The 19,197-nt window shown below is 32.1% G+C and overlaps 1 protein-coding gene across 1 annotated transcript; it reads right to left on the bottom strand.

Annotated features, from left to right (window-relative positions):
• Positions 1-3,405: 3,405 nt before the first annotated feature.
• Positions 3,406-6,644, bottom strand: LOC138310715 (uncharacterized). Its single transcript, XM_069252054.1, is given in 2 exon segments — positions 3,406-6,257; positions 6,259-6,644. Coding segments are annotated over 2 exon segments (2,181 nt in total). The 5' UTR covers positions 6,574-6,644; the 3' UTR covers positions 3,406-4,391.
• Positions 6,645-19,197: the final 12,553 nt, after the last annotated feature.

The following is a 19,197-nucleotide window of genomic DNA, read 5'->3' as shown; positions in this document are numbered from 1 at the left end:
GATATGCGTCGTTTTCTCGTAGAAAGTCTCTTTGAAAATTTAGATTAATCAGATATTGTGAGATGGTACCTCAGTGAAAGATGTAGTTTGTAATGCATTTCTGATATTACAATTATATTTCGAAACTAACTACATCAATCTATAAGTTTCTGGAAGTTGAGTTTAAATTTCAACGGAAGTTTGTCTCTGGTACAACTTATGGATTTGTAACCTGTATTGGTCAAAGTGAAGATTGTCCATTTGTTTGATATCATCTTAAGTTATCGCCTCACTCCATGCTGTAATAACAGTATATTGTTGATTCAGGTTACAATATTTGATGCAAATGAATTAATTATAAGTAATACCAAGAGCAAATTAAACGCAATCTGAATAATACCACAACACCATTGCAATAACTTTGACAGAAATATTTTGGGTTACGAAAAGGTAAATGTATACATATATTTAAGCAGCATACGTTATATAGAATTTACTTAATGTCGAGTTTGATAATGTATAATGAAGTTCTTAACAAAGAATGAAATGAAAATAAACTGGTCAATGCTTGTTTATCTTAAAACAGAACTATCCATGTGATGAGTAAAATTGATGTAAGTTGGCTGACAAATCTGAACAAATTACTTACTATTAAATCCGAGATCTAGGTGGAATGTCACAGTAACTTCCATGCTGTACTTGTACATATGTACGTTATGATCAACGCATGCGAGGGAATCAAACTGGCACGCTTAGTGGTTGTGGTATGTTCAACGGTGTGTCCCAATTTATTGAGTAGAACGCGGAAATATTGTTCTAAAAATAGAACAGAGCTGATCATACTTAGAAATGTCGCGACACTAACCAATATGAAGAATGGTGTTTAACATACTAATGTTAAACATGGTAACATTCCAACATCCCGGATTGTCATTGTATCCATTTTTCTATATTCGAATGGGTAAAAAAAAAGTGTTAAAATACTTTGTTATATCATGCATAAAATTATACCTACATTGGCACGGCACGGTATCCGAATATTGTAATTAAACCCAGTGTGTGGTAATATCCAGCATAAGCATTGACAGTAAGCTGTTAGCTTGTTAATGATTACAATGAGGTCAAGATGACACAAAAAAATAAAAAAAAACGGGTTTGAGTACTAATAAAGTGCTAATTCACTGAAGATTTCAAAATTGATTATTATCATGGTATGTTATCACTAAAATATATTATTTTATAATTGTAAATAATGATAATAATGCACTCACTTTAAAAAAGACATAGTCCTGTGCTTTACATAGTCCTTTGCTTTAGATGTTGTTATTATGCCTAGACAAATTTAATCAACATTAACGGTTATAACATTAAAACAACAATCAACTCTATTTTTCATTTTATATACATACTTAAGGTTGATATCAGAATAAGGATCTATCACATATTAAAGATGCTCCACCGCTGACAAATAGTATTTTTTCACTATAAAAAACTGGAGCAAACGATTAGGTATTTTTCTTCAGTTACAAAATTTACTTACTTTACACCATTTATTTTATACATTACTTGTGTTAATTAGACATATACATACACGATCAATAACCAATTATTGTTCAAATTATGAAGATCATTTATGCTCTGTCGGCGGCATATCACGAAATGACTATCTTTTATATGAGTTATCGCCCCTGATAGCGCCCTCTGTATGATGAAAAGAGCTTTCCCTCTCTAAATTCCTTTGCGAAAATAGCTGTAAAACCTGTTGTTGATTATTACATCATTTTGTCCCTCTCTATTTCTACCGATCATGTGTACTTCAAAACAAATGTTATCGATTTCTGAAAATAAAATCGGTATCAATTCAATATAAATACCGTATTTTCATTATTAGGAGATGGCATCCAGAGCGATTTTGACAAGCAAAGCCATCCTGAAACCTGACAAGGGTCAAACTCTATCGGATGTTTCGGAAGTTTCCCACATCCTTTATTTAGTTACAACGAATGTGACGTAGAACGAATATTTTTCTAAACAACCAATCAGGTGTCGTAATTCAAAGTCTAAAATAAAAACCCGTATTTATAGAAGGGAAATCCTGGTAACTTAGTGTGTGTACATAGGAAATCGTACCCCGTACGTTTGTTCCGGGTCTACTTTATGTCCATACGTTTAAAAGGTCGATATATAAATCGTCTGGATTATTTACGGTAATTGAATTATTCAGATATATATGAAAATAGTTTTCTTGCTTATATATTTCGAATCTTGGCAATTTTTTCGACCAGAAATTGATATTCAGGACACCACTTACATAAAGAAAATAATTCAGATTAGGCCAAAAAAATATTGGCAAACAAAAATTAGGGTCATATATTTTTTTAGTGTCTTTCACACTAAAATAATGACCGGGACCGGAGTCTGAGATCTTTTTTTTTCCGTAGAAAAGTGGGGGAAAATGAGGGTCAGGGATAAAAAATAAGGGTAGGTCAGGTAACCCTAAACAGATATATATTTTGTTTTGGCCTACTATGGTAATGAAATCAAAGATACGGACAAGGTGGAAAAAGCAATGAATTTGCATGGCTCTGTAAATGTGTGTATTATTATTTTATTTTTTTATTCATAAATCTCTAGATATCAGTGATGTAATTTGGGAAATTTATTGGTATCCAATATTGAATATTAAATAGTAATAGTATACTATCTAAATCTCTGATAAAATCAATCCACAAATAAAGATGAAATATTCATAGACCTATACGTAAATCAATTATTGATATTCATATGGCTTATGCACATATTTTTTTTATATTGTTCATTTACATCTACAAAGTACATATAGTGCATATATGTTTTGCCATATTTCAGATAATACAGCTACATATGGAGATGCTCATTCATATGGAACACATTTCACAGTTCTCCGAGTTCAAAATATTTTCATTTACCTTTATTAGCTGATGGTCAGATATTGAACTGTATGGTCTTTTTGTTATTGTTCCTTGTAGCTAACCACATACAGTCCGCTAAACCTGCCTATATTACTAGGCTTTTTAAATTTATTTTTTTTGTTTAATATATAAAAATAATAAAAAAAGCCTAATAATTTAGGCAGGTTTAGCGGACTAAACCACATATAGCAAAGTTGAAATATGGTTTTCGACATTAGGCATGCATGTTCATGACAAGACTTGCTGTCCACAACATGCTTTTAAAATATGAAACCTTGTTCGATCCATTTAAAAATTAAAATAACTGTCAGAACATGGTTACCTGTAGGTAACATATTAAGATGTACATGTTCAAATTCCCTCCGTGAGTAGACCTTTCCACTATCTTTAATTCCTAATTGGAAGTCCCAGCAATCTTGGGTTACATTGTTATTTGATACACATGTAGGTAAAAATATAACGCAAAACTAAATCAAATGTTTAATAAGCACCAAATTTATTAATTAAAAACAAACATCATTAAAATGTATTAATGGAATGGTTTAGTTTCAAAATAAGCAAATTCTTTATAGAGCTTAACTTCACCTGTCAGAAACATGTATGTTTCTGGTTTCCGGAGTCAACACTTATATTTTGGCACATTCATATGCAGAGTACAGTCTGTATGTTTTGATAATCATCATACCAATACGACATATCAAAACAACACAACAATATTAATGATTACTGCATATATATCACTTAAAACTTGAAAAGTTTTGCTGCCATGCAATATTAAGATATTCGATTTTGAATTCCTGTTATTCATATGCATATGGAATGGAACATTTATATATGATTATATATTTGACACATGTACATTACATATACATTCAGACACATTTGATTGTCAACACTTACAATTTAATGCACAATTGACATCACATGCACTCCTTTTGCTATCAAAAATAAATTAAAATAACCAAAATATCACCACAATTCTGAATTAATGTTATTCATATAATGCATATGCATCCATGTAATGGAATATTTGAATGTGAAACTTGCATGTATTTAAGAGAAATCACATTTTATATTGCATGGACACGTATACATGTACATTACATGCACATTCATACATTTATGATTCAGCACTTACAATATATTGCACAATTTACATCACATGCACTTCTTGTGCTACTAAAAATGATATAAAATTAACGAAAATATAAACAGTAATAACAAAGAAAATAAAAACTCAACATTGAAAAAATTGGTACATACACATGTACCAGTATATCATGTACATGTGTACACCAAGTAATATCACTTGTCTATATGACAATTCAAAATGACTGTGTGACACACATATACTATACTCATGATGATAACAAAGGATGGATTGTTTGTTAAAACACCTAGATGATGACCAGATCAGCAGTCATGATATATCTATGTAACCAGTAAATATTTCAAATCTATCTATTGCTTTCTATCTTTGTATACACGTTTTTTCCTTTTATGTCTTGCCAAAAGAACAAGTCTGTTTTGTTTTTCCATTACTTGTTTCAGGGCAGAAAGGCCTCTGTGGTTTGTTGCCCTGAAGTAGCTCTTAGTAATGATATCATTCATTTTTTCTAGCCCTTGTTGTGAAAATCTGACAAGGTTTCCATGAAGCTGTAACAACTCACTGACATGGTACCGAAGTGTGTGTATATAAGGAGTTATGTCCCGACATTGGTATAAAGAAACATAAATGTTGCACCAGCTTTCAGCTTTAAACTGGAAATCTTCTGGATTGGGGGATTCAGATCTCAGAAGTACATTTATTTCTGAAAAATCATCCCACAACTTCTGTATCTGGTCAGCTCTATCTTTGTCAGGAAGAAGATCAGATGCCTGAAATTTGTCCATCAGTGTTAGTTTTTCTGGCCCAGTCAAATCTCTGTACTCTAACTTTCTTGTATCTTTGTTAACAAAAAGTTCAAATGGAATACCCATTTGCTGTAATACACTCTCTAATGCAGCAACATGCTTGATTTTTGCTCTATCTAATTCAACAAATGTTGTCTGCTGTGAAATATTATCCAACACTCTCAGTTCTGAAACTAAAAGGTTAAAGAGCTTGTCAGTTATTCTCAGGAAGAGATGTAGCTGATCTAATACTACTTGAAAGGGTGTAATACATGGAAAAAGAGGTTGATTTACAATAGAATAAGACTGTACTTTTTTCCGTTTAGAGGACCTGCCTCTTGCCGGGGTATCCACAGGCTCTGATGATGACGTGTACGATAACCTTGCACCAAGAACCGGGTCTTTCATCGACCACCGCTTTGTTAAATTTATTCTTTCCTTTTTCTCACATTTGCAGTATATACAGGAATGTGTAGCTGCAACTGAAGAAATTCCAACAGCAACTAACAAGAATTTATAATCACCACCTAAGTAAATATTCACTGTGAACTCTCGATCACCAACCTTCAGTTTACTACCCTGTAATTCTGCTACATCCCGCTGCAGATCATCTAGTGCTATGTTTAGTTCTGCATACTTCTCCTTTGTTTGAACTATACATAGTGGATAGCAAATTTGATGTGCTGAACCTTCATTGACAATATTAAAAGCAAAGTTAACCACATGTAACCTTTTCCCAACCCGAGTGCCATCGCCCGATATTTTTACCTTCAAATTGTTATCAGGAATGAGGTCATCGTTTTCTAACAATAACTGTGAAACTACATCAACTAGTCTCTGTTTCAATGACTGCTGTACCCCAAGACCATCTGGTGTGTTGATGATTTCAAACCCTTGATTCAGACTTTTAATATACTCCGCTATATTATGAGCACGGGGCATACTCTTAAACAGTGAACTTAACTCATGATAGGCTTCCCGAGACACATTAAATGTATCCAAAATATACAATAAAGCATTAATACTATCTAGCTTAGTTTCATCTACATTTTCCATATCATCCTCATCTGCCTGAAAAAGTTTAATAACTTCTTCTTTACCATTTCTAAGAACAGTAACACTAACTGGTTTACAACCATTGAGTTGTAAGTTTTCAAGGGCATTTTTACATTTCTCATTATCTTTTTTTTTCATTTTTGTCCGATATGAAGGAGAACACTCTTGTATTGATTTCCTTTTTCTAGCACTACAGTCATTCTCATACTTAGTATCACATTGTTTGTTTCCAGTTGAAGATTTGTTCAATTCATTTTCCAAAGATGAAATCTTTTGAACAAACTTCTGTTCTTTTTTCTTGGTATTACTTACAAAATTACAAAACTTCCCCTCAATAATATTTTTTTCTTCAACACATTTCAAAAGTTTACAAAAGTTTATTTTTCATTTCTTCGACTCGTATTTCAGTTTCATGGAGGGCCAATGATACATCCCAGGAAAATTTGGAAAGACTAATGGAATTTTTAAAGCGTCGAAATTGATTTCCGCCTTTAACTTTGGCTCGCAGGCCATTCTTTTTCAGCCTATAGAGTTCTGCTCTTAAAATGTTAAGATCTTTATCATTTGTCTGAAATGAAAGTGAAAGTTCATTTTCTAACTTACTTTTAATTTTTTTGACAACATCTAATGTGATTGGCTCCTTCCATTGCTCCTCTAACAAAGAAAAAAGAGTGGATTTAGACAAAACCACCATAATTAAAAAAAAAAAAAAAAAAATTGTGATGGACAAAATAAATTGGGGCAAAAAGACGACAGACGAAAAACGATCAGGCAAACATAATGAAAAATTGTGTTAGTTTATCGTCGATTTATAATTCCGTAATAAGGTTTGTCCCGTCAATTTTATGATTTATAGATAATTTACTAAATTTGAATCCGATATGCAGTTATCGTTATTATGTTAATATCAAAACATGACTTAGTATGGCTATAGTAACGGCTTAATGTTACCATTGTTAATTCGTATAATGATGAACTGATATATCAACTGATTTTGATTTGAACGTATTTTCTTGATTAAAACAATGGATTGGGACAACTTATGAAACAGCCGCAACTTTTATCTAATTAATGGTAGTGTAAGCAAATACAATTTAGACAAAAATTATGTATATAAATAAAAAAGGTTTACAGAAGAAAGTAAGGAATTGAGGAAGAAAAAGAATAAAGGAATTAATAGATGATCGATAATTCATGTGTATTTTATTCTCTATAAAACTTGTCCGTAATGCATGACATGTATAACCCACACATTCACAATTTCACGTCATTTATAAAACTGTCCATAAAAATTCCTTCATGATTTTTCCTTCAATAGTTCCATCAATAGATCATTCAGAATTACTTCCATCGTAACTGCGTCTGCGGGATTGCATGCAAAAGCAATATTATTTACTTATATCACAAATAATCCGTTAACCCTTTAAACCCTATAACGACGTATCAAGCGTGTTACCAAAATGTTCATCCTATGATCTACACCAACAATAAATGATGTTACAGTAATACAAAGTGTTTAAAAATATTCTTATGGACAACACTATGTTGCATGCTACAGAACTTTGAAAATTTGTCCCAGCGATACCGACGTGAATGATTATGATGTTGTGACATATTGTAGGTGCTATGTTTATGTCGTAGCCCTAAAGACCTGCCCGGAAAGCATAGTAGCCATCCCGAGTTTTAAAGATCAATTTGTGTGAAGCGAATTCTATGAACTACACCATAATAAATTATGCAATGCAAAAGGTTCACAAATATTCCGTATAATATATATTGTACTTCTGTGGTTTAAAAATATGTCCCAGATATTGCGGCCTTGCACTCCTAGATGGTATGTCAATAATTTATATCACTGTAATGTTATATAATAACACTTGAAATTGATGATGACAATTTCATAATTGCCTCTGAGATGTTATCTTGCTCATATGATGTTTGAATTGTCTCCCTTTAACTAGAGTGAAATAAATAGAATCATATAATGCAGAATTCATATGTTAATGTATTATTTGAAAAAAAAAACACATTAATTTTGGATAAAGAGAGTGTTCTACTGAACAAATTGATAAATATTGTATGTCAACATCCATCAAGACAATCTCACAAAAATCCCCCCGGACTAAAATGCAAAGTAGTGTTCGCCAGTTACAACGTATTCCTTGCAACACTGTTTGTCACGGCCTTGTAATCTCGGACATTATAGTAGTTTGATTGTATGTCAGTAATTATGCTAGTGGCATATGATAACAATTGTATGAATTTGATCTTGATTACATGATTTTTGAGCTGGTCACCTTTAACTACAGTAAGAGTAAACAAATGGAATGGTATCCTGCTGAATGTATATGTTGATTTATTATTTGGAGCAAGAAATCAAGTAGTCATTGTGTTGAATAAGGCTGTCCTACTGATCATTTTGATATTGGTCAATCTTCATCAGGAATAACATACGTCACCGGACTAAAACTATGAATAAGTGTTCGCCCGTTACATTAAGTATGTTTCAGGAAGAGTTTCTTACTGAGTACATATGGCTAACGCAGTTACGTGCCCTTGATACAAACAAGAGTTCGGCCGTTTGCACATGTCATGAGACAGACTTAATATTTCCAGAATTTGCAGTTGATTTAAATATCTTACACATTTATTCGGACATGGATCGGACATACAGCATGGTGGTGACGTACTATCAAGGTAAGGTTATATTAAATTATACTGTATAATCTATACAGGTGAAAATTGATATGTTTTGAGATAAGTATGTGAAATGCCGAATGACACTAGACAACATTAGTTTTTATGCATTATCATAAAAGTTAAATTTACCTTTTTATAACAAAGCTGTTGCAATGACAGAAAGAAGGTAGTCTGACATTCATACATCAAATTAATGAGAATAAAATTATTTTTTAATTGATTGATTAATTAATTTATTCACAAGTATGACTATGTTAATGACTTATAAATGTAATTTATGAGTTTAAACATCAATATAAGTTCCATATGAATACAAATGGTGAGTGTCAAGACTATATGCATCGTGATATCCAGATATTTAGTTTTTCATGATAAAACGAATTTTCGAAGAAGAGATAAAATTTTCAACCAGCTATGACACATGAAACATTAATAATCAGAGATATGACAAAATGATGCCAGAATAGTTCAGATAGTGGAAGATATTTTATTCCTTATAAGTTTGGAATCAATTACTATCAATATGGCTGGCAATATGGATGTTTGTATGTGAATTTGGTGTATATTTTAATAACTACTTTAAGAATTTTTCATTTAAAAAATGTATTATTTCTTTGTTGATGTGTGACATAATACCACTTCGAAACTTCGAGTTCATGTCTGTCATTACAGTCAGTTAATACACAATTTTCTTATGTACCTTCAAAAGTATGAAACATAAGCATGCGCATTTTACCAAAATATCCGATGATCCCAAATCATTGATTATTTACGTACCTTTAGACATACCATGTGAATTAAGCCTTTGATATGTAGTAAAATCAGGAGCTGATATAACATACTTTAATTCACTGAAATAAAAGCAGTGCATGTTGTGTAAAGAAGACTATTTATAATGCCATTGATGATACTTCTTTTGATTTTTGTTTTTTAAAAATACCAACACATCACTCAGATACCTTTATAACATGCCCACTGTTTTAATAATATTGAATTGTATTTACAGTTTGCACTGACATGGACTCAATAACCATGCTTTCTAGTATTATTATTATTAGTGTATAATGATAGCACAACACGCGCTCCAATTCTATTGTTACGGGAATAGTCGATAACGTAGCAACGTGGGGTCATGACCCCACTTTTGGTGGGAACATATGAATGACTCGATTCCAATCAGCTGTTCAATCAAATTCGTTGACGATGACGGGTGAGAAAAAAAATATTGGTATTTTAATAAAAAAATGTACAACTGCCGCAAGAATAAATATTATTCAGTTATGTGACAAACTGTAAATATAAGGAATATATTTTATTTTGTTGAGGTTATGAGGATATAATGATAATGGAACCCGTGTAAATTTTATGTTACCCGGCTTTGCTGGGGTTACATAATTTACACGTACCCCATTATCATTATACCCTCGTAACCCCAACGAAATAAAAATCTATTCCTTAAATGAATACATTCAATGTGACTGTGTTACAGGCGAATTCCTGATCGTATTGAATATAACGTACGAGACGACGATGATGACAGTGATGATTTTGGCGATGACAGATCGGATATGCCGTGTTGTCATTTTAAATTTTAAAACGATATTATAATCCAGGTAATGTGACGATAGCCTGGGAACGAAATATGATCCTGGAAATAATTCTTGTCGTCTTTTGTTATTTTCAAAGCACTGCTTAACAACACAAAATACGTCTGTGCCGGTACCCTTTTTTTCGTGTGTGATTGAAGTTTGACACCCAAATTAAGTGTTCGGTTAACATTTTTTCTTTCGTTTTGTAGTTGCTAAACTATTCATTTTGTTTGTATCTTGTTTTATAACTGCTTATCCTTTCATTTTGTTCCTTTTGTTTTGAAGTTGCTGATGAAGAAATCCGTCTTAGTAGGACAGTGATACCTGAATACCCGCATACGTGACGTACATTTCTGCGCCACAAGGGACAAAATTCATAATGTGTTGTGATATGATCAGTTCACAATTGAACTCATTGACTTCTTCTGTTCCCTTATTCCGGTTGATATATTTAAGACAATTAGTCTCTTAAATTTTTTTGAATGCATTGAATATCGATAACATCTCATGGATAATAAGTCTTGGACAATAGTTTAATTGTCTGTTAATGATTGACATTGCTCTAGTTCTATCTATGAAAAAACTTATTATTTATTTATAAACAACACGTTCCTATACACATGCTGTCTTTCTGAAGTTATTTTTGAGTTGTCCCCCTTTAATGAAAGAAAAGAAATATAAAGATATAATGAAGAATGTAAAATCACTGGTAAAATAACATATTATAATGTGAAGCTGTTAGCTATATATTTAGAACCTACAACACTTGGTCCACGTTGGTAATCACCTGTAGAGGGTATCTTAGGGAGGCAACTCCGTGACCGTCACAGGGAAAACTGTCTCCAATACTTACATATTCCGCTCACTTCTGGTTATATCTTAGAGTTTCTATTTAAATATACACTATCTATAACCTAGCCTACCTAAGATGTATTTCCCTGTACCAGTCGAAATCCACTTCGGATCCTTATTTGACTATAAACTAGTAACAGAAGTTGACGATAACCGCAACACTAGTCACTGTATGCATTAATTAATGCTAGGTTCCACCATTTTATTATTTTTACTTAACTGTCTATATCGTTTGACCTTAATACCTCTCTACCTGATCACACATTTCGCTTTAGGAATGTACCAACAAATTATGAAGCAGTACATACGAAATGTGACAGATTACGAAGAAGCAAAAAATAAACGTTCTCTGAAAGTCGAATATTTGAAAGTCAAATATCTGAAAGTAGAAATACAATTTCACTACTCGACAGTTTTCAGTCATTTGTGCAGGAAATAAGCCTCTTGAAAGTAACGGTCGCCCGTTAGAACGTGTCTAGGTGCAGGCCATACTGTTTTTAGATTTTATAAATATTATGCTCATCAGAGTGATATAACTAGTATAATTATACTGATACTAATAGGAATTCCTCCGATAACGAAAGTGCTAAACCAGCTTCCATAGCTTTCAACTTAAAAAATGTTTATATGATCATGTCCGTCGTTTGGCTTTCTATCGTTCACTCGAAACTTCCTGCGAATTGTCGTCAGCATCATTATGTGATACATAGACTAGAGTTGCTAAGCTGATAAGACTGTCTCTACTTTCTTTAGATTATCTTCCCCTAGTTTAAAACTCAGGTCTAGAATCAGGCATTTAGTAGAGACAAAAATAATCAAGCCGATTTTTTATGATTCTTTTAAAGTTGTTATCATACATGTAATTAATTCCCCCATAGGGGGTTTCCAGAATTACAGTTGATATAATTCATTCAAACATTAAAATGTTGACATGAATAGGGCATTCAACATGGAGGCGATGTACAATAGTAAGTTTGCATTTAATTATATTTCTCAATAATCATTTTCAGGCTGTACAGGTTAACACATTTTTTGAACAAAATATGACATGTCACAGAACACTAGACTTCACATTAGTGTTTTATTCACTAATATAAATGGTAAATTAAGATAACTGTTGCAATGAACTAGCACAATTCCAGGTTCATATATATGAAATATATGAATACAAACTAGGTACTGATCACTTGTTAATAAAGATTTAATCAGAATTACTGCCGTTGAATCATATCTGTGAACGACGAAAGTACTATACTACGATAGCGAGTATACATTGTATTGAATGAAGTGACGCAACAAATTAGTCGCGTCCCACTCACCAAGAGGTGGCGATGATTTACTGAACTTGAAAAAGGCGGAGGTAAAATGGATTGAAGTCTCATTTGCTGAAGATCAAACATTAGCTGAACGTTGCGGCTAATTGTCTAACCCGCCTACCATAAGCGGCTATAAAAACACATTTCTAGCACATCCTTATAACAACTGCTACTACCGCTTGAAAAAAGCGATTATTTTCCTTACAAAATCATTCTATACATACGCATTCCCGTCACTAAGAATTACCAGCCCAATTTGCAAAAACATTTCTCTAGACATTTGACAATCACCTAATTAAAATTCACAGTTTCTCCTGCTCGTAAAATAAGCATGAGTGAGGCTAAAACTATGATTAAACGTATTGATCATAAACCTTAGAGATAACAGATATATACGTTGATATATATTCTTTATTTCCTCATTTTTATGCGATTACAACAGCAGAAAAAAATGCAGTGCATTTAATCTTTAAATCAATTTTGTAGTTCTAGACTTTCGTTGATAAAATAGTTCTATTTCCTTTAACAGTAATTTATTATATTTGTCATTATCATACAGATTCGTTTTATTCAAAAAATGATAAATCACAAAACAAAATTCTCGGCAATATCTAAAAGTTATAAATCTAAAAAATATGTCAAAATTTAATGACGAGTATATTCATATGGATTTTACCTGATTGTGTTCTAATCATTATACTTCTTGGTTTATTATTTATATACTATTTGGAGATGGTAATATACGGGCATTTTATAAAAAGTTTCCATTTTTATCAAGTAAACATTCGCTGCTTATCCAACTTTAAACATTATTTCATAAAGTTAAATATTTTCAAAACCTAACGATATCAAATTCAACTGGATTTAAAAATTGTGTTGTAATTTATGTAAATTAAATTATCGTTGAAATTAAGTTCTTTACCATAAAATGTGTTTTATTACTTCAATTATACATTCGCTATCACTAAAATTCATTTAGCAAATATTGTATCGATTTATAAGAGAAATCATTACGGTTTTTCGTATACGTATCTGCCTTTCACTTTTAAAACTCGTAGTTCATTAGTTCATGACGGGTTTCACGGTACCTAATTATAAGCTTACATATATCTGTATTGTATTTAACACATACATTGTAATTTGTACCAGTTTATTACAGATATCCTTACGGTTTTTAATTTGTAATCGTAAAGGACCTCTTTTACGAACAATGGAAATTTGCCCACGAACCAATTTTATTGAAATTAAATGTAATATGTAGCAATATAAATGCAAACCCTTGAAATACATTTTTAAAAAATCAAAAGGTCCCAGGGGCCTGTGCTATGGCCAAATTAATGTTGCCCAGTAGAGGTGTATGACAGGGTTCCCTTTTTGATCCAAAAAGTTATCAAAATAATGTTTTATGTCATAAAACTGTATTATTTTCTGAAGAGTAAAAATTATTATATATTATGATCACAAATATGTAGGCAAAATGGGACAAATGAAATTTTGACTAAATTTTAAAGACAGAAAATATCGAAATTTTGGGTATTATTTTCGGCCATGTCAATTATTAACAATGGTGATTCACCAACTTCCAGTTTGAGTGCACCAAAAATATTTTCTAAAAAGTTGGCTCATTACCTGAAGTAAATATTATGAAAATTTCAAAAAAATTTGTGGACCGGTAAATCGTTTAAAGGTCTTAATGAGGCAAGGTCTATTTTTAGCAGTATTACACCGTGGTTGTACCACGGCCCTTTTCAATCATAAAATTGAGAAAACAAAGAAACTAATTTCTTAATCTTATTTAATACTCATTAGTTACATTAAATTTAAAGTAATATATGATTTTATAACCTATATATTGTAGAATAATCAAAATATTGAATCACAATAACAAAGTATTTCGGAATTTTATTTCGGAATTTTTAGGGCATTATCATTCACTTTTCAAGCTAGATGATGATTGCAACTGCATTCTCAGAAATATTATTTTTATTTACAGCTGAAAGGCATATAAAGTAAAATGATAACAAAATCTAGAAAAAAATGGGTTGGAGTAGACTATTATGTAAGAGAATCAAGTTTTTACCAATTTTCACACATCCCGTATATTAGTGCATATATGTATAATGTTGTTGTTTTTCAAAATATTGTGCTTTCAAAGGGTTGGCAATGGCATCAAATCACACCATTACAAGTTTTTGTTTAAAAAAACATAGACAAATTGATATATGATTTTTTTCGTTTAAAAATGTATTAATTTTACTATATAAGTATTTCTTAGCAGTTTAATATTTAGATTGTTCAGAACATTTTGTGATCAATCAACTGAAGTTTGATTTCGAGTTTTTTTTAATTTTCTTTCGAATTTTCATTGCTACATGTAACATTTTAAAATTGGTTAGTGGGCAAATTTCCATTGTTCGTGAAAGAGGTCCTTTGTATTCAGGTCGAATTTGAGAGATATCAAAATTTATACAAATCCCACGTCTTAATTTTACTTGTGTCACAAACATTCGCCTGCAATTTAAATCAGATGTTATAGGTCTATGCCAAGACTTTATGCGTCCTTGGCCTATGCATGTGGCAAAATGATAACCTTGCAGAATGATAGGCACAATATATCAAAATATCAGAGATGTAAGATGTAAGATGTAAGATTTCTACATGTACGCACAGTACTAAGGGTCGTACATTTCATGTGTGTGTATCTCCAATCTTGAACTGCATGCAAGGTAGATTTTATGTATAGATCATGAGTTTCCTGACCATCCCGAATTCATATTGTTGATAACTAAGCCGGGTACTCATTAATAAAGAAAATAACACCAACAATAACTTGATAAATCTTAATTAGAATATTATAATTGTTTATGTTGCCTTATCATCTGTCCTCGCTGACACATGTATGCTTATAAATGTATGAAGGCCCGTCCATCTTCGGCACAAACACCAAATTGTAAACCCACGTGCCCTTTAAGTCATATTTGGCCCCGCCCACCTTGTAAACGAACCATTCAATGAGAAAACGTTTAGATTCCCGACGCCGCGAAGTACTTGTCTTTGGTTATGTAAGTGTACTATTGATACTTGTCGTAATTGTATTGCACTTTCGGCGTTCACAGATAGGGTTCATCGGCAGCTATCGAACGCAGTGTTTAACCTCTGGGAGGTATTGTTTCATTATATCTGGGTATAATTCGTTTAAATCATATAAGTGGTGTTTCGATTTGGAAATATTAACATTTAAACTAAATAACCACTGTAAGAACCACGTCAGGAAATGTCTACCATCAACTAGGACAACTACGTATACGTTTTTTCTGGATTTACGATTTTCTCTACTTATATATTGAATTTGTAAATATCTCTACAGGCAAGACACATTCTCTGATCTTACACATGACGGTTGGTCTAAGTATGCCATTTATAAATTCCTGTGTGTTTTGTGTATAAACGTAACTGTCATAGCTAACGCGAATTATGAAGATTGTCTGCAAAGCTCTTGCATCTATTTAGAACATGGATTCCACAGGAGGACAGTTTAATGCTTAAATAAATATCGCACACTTGGACGGACAGAATAAAACCCTGTTTTATTGTTTGGCATCAGTGATTATATAGTGTGTGTCCATTCGTGTAGATTCGACTTAAATTGACCATTGCTGTTCTATTTATAAAAGGGAATTCTCCTATATAACATTTATTGGCAGATGTTCAATGATTTAAATATCTCACTAAATGACCGTTTTTACGTTATTGTGAAAAGTCACTGAAAACGTGTGGTTTATACAAGGATGTATAGTTGTTTGATGAGAATGACAATGAACATACCTGCATGCTTGTCATCAAAACGCGGAACAAGAAAACATTATTTTTTGTAAATCAACTACAGGTACCGTGTGTACTCTATTACTTTCATCAATTTTATATAACCGTACCTGTCATCGAAACATAAGATAAGAACCATCAATCGGTTGTATTAATTTCATGATTGCCAGGTCACGGTAAAGATCATTGTCCGCAAATCTAGTGAAACATTTCTCATTTAATTTGTTCTTAATGCATGATTAACGTCTGTTATGCATCCTGAACATGTTCTATGGCTAGGTTGATTATTGGTTATCGCATACATGACCCGCCGACTGACGTCGTATTTGATGGCTATTATGTCGGTCGATGATTACATAAGTTTACTATACTATGGTAGGAAAACGTGTTTATATTGTAAGTACAAAGAACATTTTTTATGAAGCATAGGTATTCATAATAATTTAACGGATAACAAGCATGTATCATAAACACAAGACAAAAGGAATACTAAGAAGTTCGTTATGTAAATATAGTGTTCTTCTTATACATAATTTATATAACTGGCGACAGAATCTTGTACTCATTGACAGTGCAACGTACTAGGGGCAAGAATTTTTGAGAAATTGTGAAAGTACATAATACAGTATTAGTTATTACATTTTTCTAAGCCCAGTCAAAAGTGAACCTGATTGTGAGTACTTCGTGATATAAACAAGTGTTGTTGCCCCTAGATATATCTGCGATATTGTTGGTCAAAAGACTTGTGAGCAGGTTATGGTGACGTTTATAGATCTACAATTGGTGACCACTGCTGCCAGTGAAACACAGTAAAAAGTTTGAGAAGTTTTTCCTTACCTCCTAGGCAACGTATATAAGTGGATTATAAAACTATTTTATATGTCGATATGAAAGATAGAGATATTCTACCAAAGGGCCACAAACATTAGTATTTTTTCTATAGTACCTCGACGTTTTATTGTAATTTTAGAACTATGGCACCCCGAGATTTTGAAATATATTCGAAAATATGCAATTCCATACATGAAAATTGCGTGATATTTTCAACGCATATCGAATTGTTTGCATCTTTTACAATAAACTCAGCCAAGTTTCTGAAAAGAAATATTAATTATTTTCCCCAGAAAACAGTAACGAAGTTGTATTACATAGGTAGCCATATGATACAGCCTCAGATAATATGGGTGTATCGCAATAGATTAACCAGTATACAGAGTAACCACTAAGACTAGCGTTTAACATTTCTTTCATATATAGATTAATTTTAGTGCAGTTAAATTTTAGCGCAAATGCAAAAAAATTGACAATTATGATTTGTAAGCACCGGTATAAAACCAGTATAGAGTCAGTGAAGTTAATTAACGAATTTTGGCATAAGACATTAACATGTCTGCAAAAAATTAAGTAATAATAGCCGATTTGTTTTTCCCCAATGATTGTCACAATGTTAATATTCCATATAAAGTCAATACCTGTGTCCGAACAAGTACAGACATAATGTATTAAATTCTGATAACAGTTATGTAACTACGATATAGTGTTTTACTCATGTCAGATACCAACACAAAGAACACCGCCGTTCGTTAATAATGCAACCGAAATTACCATTACCAGTAGATTGTTTGTATTAAACGCCAATAAATAGAGACAATCGCTTCATTTTCTTTCCAGAATGTTTTGTGAGGTGGTTTATTTACTTATCTTTATATTTCTACAAATAAGTATTTTCGGCACCTTTCTAGAAGTTAGGAATGAGTTATCTATACTCCATATGTGAAAGTGCTTATCAGAATTAGTTTAAACAATGTAACATAAATGCACAGAGTCGTATGATAATTGAATGGGATGGATTTTTGACTTATCGATTATTACAACATAATATGTGGACACAATATAAATTGCCATGAAACTTTCTATGGGCATTCATATCCATCTGTTGCTTTGTGAACACTATTGATTCGAAAACTGGAAGAATAAAAGGAACAATTCAGTGAAGCTAATTCTGTTACATAACCACGGAATAAAATATGACATAAATATATTGTTCTACATTCTTGATGAAACATGTAACAAGACATAATGATAAATTTCACGACATTGTTAAGTTTTTTATTGATACCTTTGAATTACCAAGTCGTTGGGCAATACGATTAAACAGGTACACTATGTACGCTGTCTTCATACCCGAGCTAAAGTCACGCACGTTAAACAAATGCATAAGCACTGAGGAGTTAATGAAATTATTTTTAGACAAGAACATGCACCTAAGAAGGTAAACACACTACTGTAAGAGCTTCACATTGTAAGTAGTTCTAGACAAAAAATTCTTTACTCCACTGACAAAGGCCAGAGTTCGGCATACAAGACTTCCGACCACTATGTGTAATGGCGGAAAGTAAGCGAGTTTGAACATTTCACAAACATTTCAATACCATGGGCTTTTTCTGCCATATCAACTAATCTAACCAACTAATCTAATTTCTATTAGAACTGGTTTGTTTCCGAAATATGTACAAATTTTAATGTCCTTTTAGACTAAATTGTCTAAAAGTTCGTGTACAGACAGGATACAATTTAAACATGTGTATTGATTTTTGTACCATCCCCAATTTCCTGTTGTAGGTTTCCAATTATTTAATGTGTATAAATGCATATCGATGTTATTATTGTCCAAAACAAACATACAGACCATTCTAAATGTCTACCGTACCACAAGACGTCAAGTTAACAATTTGTAGACTTGCATTATTATTTCCCTTCAAAAAGACATTCATATTTATATGTGAAAAAATAATGTCTCGTTGTGAATTTCATACTTTATACGGTTCAGTATTATTGCCTAGAAGGTAAGCGATATAAAATAGTACAATAAAATGAATAAAATCGTTTTAGTAATAGTTTGCATAATCATGATTTTGCTCCATTAGCAGTAATAGGCACCAATTGTAGCTCTAAAGACGACACCATTATCTGTCAAAAAGTCTTTTAAGCTACAATATTGCAGCTACTGCACATGCAGATGAAGGTATAACACAATAG

Source organism: Argopecten irradians, chromosome 16, assembly GCF_041381155.1.
Source record: "Argopecten irradians isolate NY chromosome 16, Ai_NY, whole genome shotgun sequence".
In the NCBI taxonomy this organism is placed as follows: domain Eukaryota; kingdom Metazoa; phylum Mollusca; class Bivalvia; order Pectinida; family Pectinidae; genus Argopecten; species Argopecten irradians.
This window is presented reverse-complemented; position numbering and strand designations above follow the sequence as displayed.